The following is a 9,462-nucleotide window of genomic DNA, read 5'->3' on the forward strand; positions in this document are numbered from 1 at the left end:
GTTAAACTGAATTGGAATTTGCATGCATATGAAGCTGGAACGACTTGATAGGACCAGACCTGAATCCATTGTTGTTCATCTTGCTTGTGTTTTTAAATTAGGTTAAATTTTTAAGTCCTCATTTCTGACTCTTAAGTCATATTAGTGAATTTTAAAGAAATTAAATAGATTTTGCAGTCTTCAAAAGAAAGCATGAGGGAATCTGGAAAAAACATTGCCAGATATTTCAAAGTGTTCTTCTATCATCATTTATTTGCAGATGTGGCAGGTTTCAGGCTTTGTACCTTTATAGTCAGCTGAAATGGTTCTACTCACTTCCCTGTTGAATGAAGGTTCTCTTCTATTTCACGTTGGTTAAAAAAGTTCCCTGCCACTGCCTGTCTAGGTGGTTCTTTGGGGTGGATCTTCTGACTCTGGCAAGAAAACTCAACATGGCAAGGTCTCAGCCTTCAGTAAAGACGTGGGAGTTTTGAGGCTGTTGAAGACAGAGTAGGCAGAACACAGTGAGGTCATTCCATCTGTATGGGATCGCTCAGCCACAAGCACCTAAAATGCCTGTTCATGAAAAATAGCTTGTCTCTGGCCCGTGTCAGGGGCCAGAGGAGACTGGGGGTGAGAGAAGCTCTGGGCACAGGAGAGTAACCTTCCCTTCCTACTACCTACAACAGCTTTCCCCATAGAGCTGAAACCAAGGAGTGGGAAGTATCAGCCTGCAGTTGCAGAGTCTCTTATTCCCTGTTTTCAGCACAGTTCAAAAGAGAGGCACATCGTGGGTCCCGATATTGCCACCTTTGAGAAGCGTGTAGGGAAGGAGAGGTCTGACTTGTGCAAGGGTGGAAGAAGTTAGGAGTGCCAAAGGAGTGTGTTCAGCAGACTGAGGTGTGGGAGGAGGAAAACAAAACAAAGAGAGAAGGAACAAGGTGGAGAAAATGTGAGAGAAAAAAAGACCAGAGAGAAAAAGAAAGTGGTGAAAAAGGCTGGAGTGGAAAATTACTTTGAGAAAGGCTGAGAAGTAGAACAGAAAAGGGAAGAGAAAATCACAGATGGCTGATACAGACTGACCAGTTTTCTTTTAAGAATTACCAGTTCCTCCTTGTCATTGATGATAATGTAACGAAAGCAGGTGGGGTCTCTGACAAGTCAACCAGTTCAACCACTGAGACCACTATCAGTGTGGAGGGCCAGTTGGCAACTCCAGCTCCTTAAGCTTCCATTTTCCTTGACAGTTTGCTATGTATAAGGTGACAGTGATGCTGCCACCTGGAAGTTGTAATTCCTAAGCCTTTAGTGTGCACAGAAGCCAGCAAAGAAGCTGAACGGTAGCCAGGGCTGCCAAACTCACACTTTTCCCCAGAAAGGGAAGCTTGGTGCCCTAAGGTGTAGTCTTTTCTCACTCTCTACCTGACTGGAAATGACCAAAACTTTGGCTCCCTGATATATTCCTCTTCCAAGTAGAGATTTTTGTTCTCCTTTTCCTTTCTTTGAGGTGAAGAAATTAAATTCCTTGGAATTTCCCAAAGGACAAATATACAGAGATCAGGCTTGTAAGATTGTTGACCTCTATGAAACATCATAGTATAGCAAATGACCTTCAGGAACATCATAGTATAGCAGTACAAGCCCTTTTTTCGGTGCTACATTTTATTTTCACAACCTTAGTTGCATTACTTGGCATGTTCTGCCAATAATTTATAACACTATCTGAGGGGATAATGCCAGGTTCATGTGGGCAGAGGTAGATCTGTTTCTGTAATGAGGAACATCACTCTTAATAAGGTGTGGCTGAGAGACATGCCTACAACACAGAAAGGCTCTGTGAGCCCTGAGCCATTTGTTTGCTGATTGCACCAGCACTATTAGTATCTGCACCTTCCATGGGGATTTAACACAGCCTTGTCTCCTGTAGCCTGGCAATACAGCAAGTTGAACCTAGTAACTAAACTCAAGAAAACCAAGAATATTTCCCATGAGAAGCCTGACCTCTAACATCCAAACTTATCCATAAAGATTGCAAGTTTTATGATTCAGACTCTGCTCTTAATCACACAAGTACAAAACCGAAATAACCCTTACTGAAATCCAAATTCCTATGTCTAGTTTCGGACCAGGAGATCAGGGGTAGAAATCTAGAGCAATATTTATGCTGCAGTCTGTGCAGTCAATTCTTCCATTTTAAAACTTAGTGTAGCAAATGTCAGAAGCCATTCTCTTGTCACTGCTGGCAGTGCAGGGACTGTTGTCAGCTGAGAGACAGCAAAAGTCATCAGTGTGGTGGGGCTCAGGAAGTCAGGAGGCAAAAAGAACAGGACACGTGATACAGATCATAGTTACAAGTCAGCACTCTACTATGTAGCAGGGTCTTTTTTCCACAGTTAATATATTCATATCAGCTAGCTTACAGTTGCAAAATCCTTGTACTGGCACTCATAGTGATGCGTGCAATAACCATAATATGACAACATCTTCGTATGCTCCCTGCTGGTCACTGGAAGTTCATTATTTATTCAGATTGATTTGGTTTCCCATAGGAACCCAGGTCCAGGTGACTTTTAGGGAAGGTCAGTGCTTGAGGAATTCACTTAGGCACCTTTTACAATTCCAGCTTCAATGCTTAGGGCGAAAAAAGATGATTGTTTTTTCCTTTCCTGAAATTCATTTGGGTCTTTAAATAACCCAGACAGTTTGGTTTGACTGAGGCTGCTGATTCTGGTTCAGGTAGAAACAAAATTACAGAAATCTCCTGAGAGTGAATAATTTAATACATTTCCAGCAGTGAAAAGAACATAAGTACATACCAGGATATTAATTGCCCTGGCAATATTTTTGACACAGGGAATCAAACCTTGCAGAACTTCCAAATTTAATCTATACAAATGGAAGAAAATGTGAGCCTTCATGAAGAGTTTGTTGCAAGTGTATTATTATGCATTATATTGATTATGTTGATTACAGTCCTCACTATATTGCCTAGCTCAAATTTAAACTCAAATGCTAAAGTAATCCATGATCCCGTGAGCTACAGTCAGTACTGAGGTGGGTGAGTTTATTTTGGCTTAAGCATCTGTGGTGGAGTTCTTGCTGTGCCAGTCTCTTGCAGTGGTTTGGTACTGCTCAGCTTTGCCCAGACAGGAGAGTGCCGTAACTTATTTTTCAACTTGTTTTGGGGAATAAGGGATAGGAAAGAAAGAGAGACATGAATGTGTGAATACGTCGCTCATACAGCATTAATATGTGTTTCTTTGTATTGTTCCAGGAGGTGCTAGAGCTTGCTTTCTCTATATTGTATGACTCAAGTGGGCAGCTGAATTTCATTGCTCCAGACAAGCATGAGGTAAGTCAAGTTCAGACTACAGAAATTTTTTTGAAGCCATATTAGTTGCTTTAAGGCAAGAGACAGCTTTGTAAGAACATAATGGGCATCTTGGCCCAGAGTACCGGTCCATCTAAATCAGTGTCATGTCTCAAAACAAAGTGAGAGCCAAGGAATTAGTGTAGGAACAAGACCTTCTGCAATTTTCTTGCATATCTGAGCCACAGAAGGAACATGATTTGTATTAAAGATCAGGATTTTTAAGCCCTCCTGAAATATGAGCCATAAGAAAGAGAAATGAGAGAGCTCAGGCAGACCTTGCAGTTCCACAGGTCTTGCTCATCATTTCCTGATGTAATGGATTTCTTTTGGTCTACTCTACTTTAGTAGACACTGGAGAACTTTTTTGTGTGTTCACTTTAGCAAACTTTAGTTCAACCCTGGGGATTTTTACAGCCAAGCTTTCAAAGAATCACTGCCAGTCTCAGCTCATTTTGACAATGCCAACATAATCAGGGGTGGTTATACCATGGTTAGGTCTCAATTTAAGTCAAAGATTTGTGCTCTCCAGAATAGCATATCCCCTTAGTGTCACATTGCTTAAGACTATTCATGACAGGTGATCATAGAAGGCCCTCTCTCTTCCATCTCCACTGGGAAGCATTTTGCAGTGGCTTTCACTTGTATAAAGACAGTGTAAATACCAATAGCAAGGATGAATGACAATCCCTTCCCTGCTCCCTTCTCTTACAAGAAAACACAAGAAAACAGACAACATCATTGCCTTTTGGGAGGTGATGGGATTAATTTGCCTAATTGTGTGGAAGCCTAATTGGATGTGTTTCTCTCAAAGAACTTTCAAGTAAAGGTTTAGCAGCATGCACTATATTAAAAAAAATCCTTCTTATTTCTAAAGCAAGAAGAGTTGGTGTTACATTTGCACACTTATTTTGTGTTATCACGTTTGGTCTTAATTCAGAACACTGTTGAGATGATGAACTACAGAAAATTGTATTAAGCTGCATTATACTGTAGTGTTAATAAAGTGCATGACATTGTTTTACCAGTTAAGTGTATTTAGTTATGCTGCTTCAACATTTTCAGTTCTGAACTGAAACCTTCAAATAAATGTTAATTTTAGGAGAGGAAGTACAGTTATGCTCATTTGGGTTTTTCTATGGATTAATATTTAAGTGTCATTTTCAAGTATGTTCATTCCGGAGAAGTATTTGCTGGTCAGTTTTCATATAAGAGAAAGCAGCAATAGGATCCCAGGCACAATGTACCGCTGTAATTCCAAGCAAAGCATAATTGTCTTCATCCTCTGAACAGAACATATGTTCGATGATTTCTGATATAAATTCTCCAGAAACTGAATTCTAGACTGTTTCAGCTCATAAGAGGAAATGGTCTTGAAAATCAACAATTTTTTCAGCCACTATATCTCAAATATAGCCTATAGCTACAAGTGGATTTTAATGGTCTGAATGTTCAAAACCTGCTAAGGCACCCCACTGACGGGCAGCAGCAGTGACATGCACTAACCTAATTACTCATGATTGTGTTAAAACACCTATCATCTTTATTTCTCTTTCTGATCTTGTGCAGCTTCTTCAAAATAAAATTAATATGTTCAAAAAAATGGCCAGAGGCAGCTGTCTCTGCTGCCACTTGACAGTTCCCAAATGAAAGTTTTTAAAAGGACATCTCACTTCCTCTGTACTTTTCCATGGTCTGCAGAAAAGTGAGTTGTGATTAAAGTAGAAAATACACGTGTTTGGAGGAAGCACCCAGAAGGAAAGGCAAAGTGGCATGTTGTGAAGCCCGTGACTCTTCACCAAAGTAACTGGGGTGCCTGTCAATGGAAGTGCTAGTTTAGCAGCACTGTCAATCTGGGAGATTTGTTGGTGGCATCTCAAGATTTGGAAAGCTTTCAGGAATGATGTTAGTACATGGCAATATCAGGTCAGACTTGCAGGGTTTTTTAAGTACTTCTGTAGTCCTCATGATTGTAGAGTAAGTTGGAAGGTGGGAATTGAGCGTATCCTAAAAATAAAAACTGAACTAGGATCATAGGATAATTCTGGTTGTAAGGGACCTTGGAGCTGTCCCCAGTCTGACCTCCTGCTCAAAGCAGGTCAGCGATGAGCTCAGACCAGGTTGCTTGGGGCTGCATCCAGATGGATAAAGCCTGCACAACCTTTCTAGTTCCACTCTCTTGACTCCCAAGGCAGTTCTTTAATAAAATCTCATTACTGAACCAGGATTGTTGAGATTTGGACCTCATTCTTGCACACTTATGTTTGGCAATTCCCTTAGCCATCTGCTGAAGATTACTGGTAGCCAAAGGATTCAGTACTGTGAGATCACTCCATTGTATTTGTTTTTCATTTAAATACATAATAACTGGTTTCAACTACATAGCAAAAAGGTGGATTAATCTTATCCTTGATTTTTGACAGAGAAACTGATGAGGGAGGCCATAATTAGGTTTCATTGGAGTTTTATGAAAACGAATCTCTCATAAATTAATTTTTCAGTGGATCTTAGTCTCTTTTGCATATTAAAAAGAAAAAAGATTCTGAATGAATGCCTCTGTTTTTCCACTATCTCATTAGGATGTCTCTCTGCTCAAAATGTACAGGAGTTTAATTAGACGCACTTGCCAATATGTAGATTAGAGAGGAAGCCCCTTTTCCAGGCCATTGCACTAATCTGAATTGTGGCCAGAATTTGGTTTCTGTGGGCCCTGAATGAGTTATATCTGGAAGAGGAGAAAACTGCAGTTCTGCTTTCTAGTCCTCTGGGACTCCTCCCCAGAGAAAGCACTGGCCATACTCGCTGAGCAGGTGATGGACGATTTATGTCAGGGGCTGCATCTGTTGAATGGATGCTCTGTGCTTCTGTAACCTGAGCAGAGCCTTTTGCTTTTATGTTCCTTTCCTCATAATGAATTTGGGGAAAATTCTCCCAAAGAAAGATTCCAAGTCCATCATAAAAGATTATAGTCTGTTCAAAAATAACTACATTTCCAGGATAGCTTCTTTCTTTTCCTGATGTTCTACATACACTCCACAAAAAATGCATGCTTTAAAACTCTTCAGTGGCACACTTTGACAGCCCAGAATTGGCAGGCTAAGTTGTTTATTTAGTACTTGTTAGCAGGACAGCCTGAACTCTAAAGTCTCTTCTATATAGCTAATCTCATGTTAAAGCTGCAGCTTTACTTGCCAACACCCTGGGTGAAATCCTTGCTCTGCTACTGTTTTGTCACTGATTTAAATGGGTCGGATTTCACTTCGGATATTGAAGTGCGTTAACCCATACTATTTTTAAAATATGCCCTTTTTTTGAATGAAGACATACCCCAAGAGAGGGGTTTCTCTCTCTTCCTTAAAAATAATCCTCATTTCTGCTGTGGGATGAAGTCAACCATGGCTATCTTTAAACTTGGCGGTATTGTGTAGCAAATGGTCAGCTAAATTTAAAATCCATTTTTTGGCATGAAATCCAGCAGAAGTATTTGTTAGATAAAAATGCGGTTACAGTTGATTTAATTTTTCTCCTGCAAACTAGGACACAAGTTCATGATTGAAATCTTTATTTTGAGATGACAGCATTTGAGTACTTCTGTTCATAGTTGAATAAATGGCTTGTAGTAATAAATGAAAGTGACTTATTCAATAGAAGTTGACTCTAGATCACCAATCTCCCTTGGGTTTGTTGCTGATTTAAAATGGTTATTCAGCCCACGTTTATCACAAGCTGTCAGCTGTTGGGAAAGATGGCATCTTCTATTAGGAAAAAGCTAACAGTAAGGAAAAGGTTTTAGAGGTCAGTTCAGCATTTTCAGCATTTAGTATTACACCCAAGCAGCTTGACATTTAATTTTTATGAAGGATATAGCATTATCTGACTTGTTTTTGCAATATGTTATTTCATGTAAAACAGGCGTAAAGTAAGCATAGATATGTGAGACTATCTTTGTGCAAGTCAACTGATACCACTTAATCTACAGGAAAGCAAACCACAATAAAACTAGATAGTACAAGATTTCATAAACAGTCGAGAAGGATTTGGGGGTGAGATTCAGTTCACCTAAATTAACTGTCATGGAATTAAAAGTTTAGTTAGTGTAAGATAATCAGGCCTTTTTAATAAGTACTGGGGAAAGAGAATGAGAGGAGTAAAGGAGATTTATCCAGAGGTTCATTGTCCTAGGTTAGATATAACTCCCATAACTGCCGAAGAACATTCAACAGGAAGTTTGGAGGAGATAGCAAATTGTCAAACAACTAAATACTGTCATTTCTTCCCTTTTTTATGGAATTGTTTTTCCATTTTCTGAGCAGCTCAGTGAAACATGCCGTCTTCATTATATGAGCTAATAAAATTCATCAACCTAATTTTAGGTCTCTTTGTAAGTCCCTGTGGGAGCAATACCTGTAGAGGACCAGGCCAGACAAGCAGTTTGTGTATGAAAAGTCTATTAATGACAGTTTTTATCCTTTTCCTGTGCAGTACTGTGTATGGACCGATGGGTTGAACGCCCTCCTTGGGAAGGATATGTTGAGTGATCTAACACGGAATGACTTAGACACACTGCTCAGCATGGAGATAAAGCTACGCCTCCTCGACTTGGAAAATATACAGATCCCAGATGCTCCCCCACCTATCCCAAAGGAGCCCAGCAACTACGACTTTGTTTATGACTGTAACTGAGGCAGTCACTGAAACTTGCTTTGAAACTGGAAATATATTATAACTGGAGAGATATTAAAAAAAAAAAAAAAAAAGAAGAGTGTGAGGAAAAAAAGAAACCCACTTTTGCACCTTGGATTTTGGCTTTGGGGAGGGATGTAGAAACACCTGCATTCCTTCCTGTTCCCTTCATCCCTTCCTTCCTCATTCCCATCTTCCCCATTGCTCATCCAAATCCACATTGCTTTAATTACCTTGTAATTGCAGGCTATTGGCCTTGCTTAAGGCAAAGACTGCCACTAAGAAGCACCCTCCCAAGGACTTTTTTTACATTTTTAATACTGGAATAAACATTCTTAACTAAAGGACATTGTTATCAAACTGCATGCCTGTGAAACCCATGTGGCAGGGCAGAGGCTTTAACTGGAAGGAGGAGGGGGGTAGGGAGCAGAAGCAGCTACTGTAAGCAGAAGATTCCCCCAGACACTCAAAAGAGTCTGCTCACAACTGAATCCAATGTGATGATGAAACTCAACTGCTTCCCAGTGCTTGCACCATTCGTCACTGTCATTATCCTTTTCACTGTCATCTCAACTCTTGCCACCAGCCTTCACTCAACTGTGATCGGCTCCCAGAATGGAAAGTCTGCAGGTTTTTGCTGTACCATACGCTGCAATGCTGCAAGAGCTTTTAACTTCTTTTCCTCCCAGCTCTCACAATAGCCCCACACTAGCAGATCACTCTCACAAATGGTGTATGAAGCCACCAGTGCGTCCCATCCCTATAGCATTCCCTAAGCCTCAGTTGCCTCTAAAATTGGCTTGTTGCTATTTGAAGTGATTTTTATTTTCTTGGTCCAAAGTTCAACAGCAATTTTCATAAATTAATTACAACTGGCAAACATCCAGGTTTACATTGTTGTCATTGCTACAGTGTTAGAAATTTGCAAGGGATTTTTTTTGTACGGGTTCTAATTTTTTTATTTTATTTTGCCAAACAAATATATTTAATGAAAACTAATTTCATTGTGCGTACTTTTGGGGAACAATATTTTTACTTAATTTCCATTTGGAACATTTGCCCTGAAGGGAAAAAATAATATTTCCCTTCAACTTCACTGTTGAATAAAAACCTGAGTTGTGATGATTCTTGGAACTTTGTTTTTCTTCTGAAGTTGTCTTTTATTCTTTATGGTTCTTAGAAATTCTGAAGTGTTTGGTACGAAGAGGAGAGGGGAAAGTGGAACCTTTCTTAACTGCATCTGATTTAACTTTTTCATTTGTGGTGACAAGGATGAGATGCATCCAGATCAAGTAACCATTGCCATGGTTACATGAGCCTTCCTGTGAGAAGGATCCTTGTGAAATCCAAAATCCCAGCATATTGATGTGCTCATGGTCAGTTGAAGGCTGATGCCTTTCCTATGTTTACTGAAGCAACTGTCTACCTAT

General features: G+C 39.8%; 1 protein-coding gene across 3 annotated transcripts in view; it reads left to right on the forward strand.

Annotated features, from left to right (window-relative positions):
* Positions 1-9,166, forward strand: part of ELMO1 (engulfment and cell motility 1) — a 314,729-nt gene extending 305,563 nt beyond the window's left edge. For all 3 annotated transcript variants that reach the window (XM_018075779.2, XM_018075781.2, XM_018075780.2), the window contains 2 exons: positions 3,254-3,331; positions 7,832-9,166. In XM_018075779.2, coding sequence (XP_017931268.1) covers positions 3,254-3,331; positions 7,832-8,032 — 279 coding nt within the window. In that variant the 3' untranslated portion in view covers positions 8,033-9,166. The remainder of the gene's footprint in view (positions 1-3,253; positions 3,332-7,831) is intronic.
* Positions 9,167-9,462: the final 296 nt, after the last annotated feature.

Source organism: Manacus vitellinus, unplaced genomic scaffold (assembly GCF_001715985.3).
Source record: "Manacus vitellinus isolate BGI_N305 unplaced genomic scaffold, ASM171598v3 scaffold_3_pilon, whole genome shotgun sequence".
NCBI classification, from domain to species: domain Eukaryota; kingdom Metazoa; phylum Chordata; class Aves; order Passeriformes; family Pipridae; genus Manacus; species Manacus vitellinus.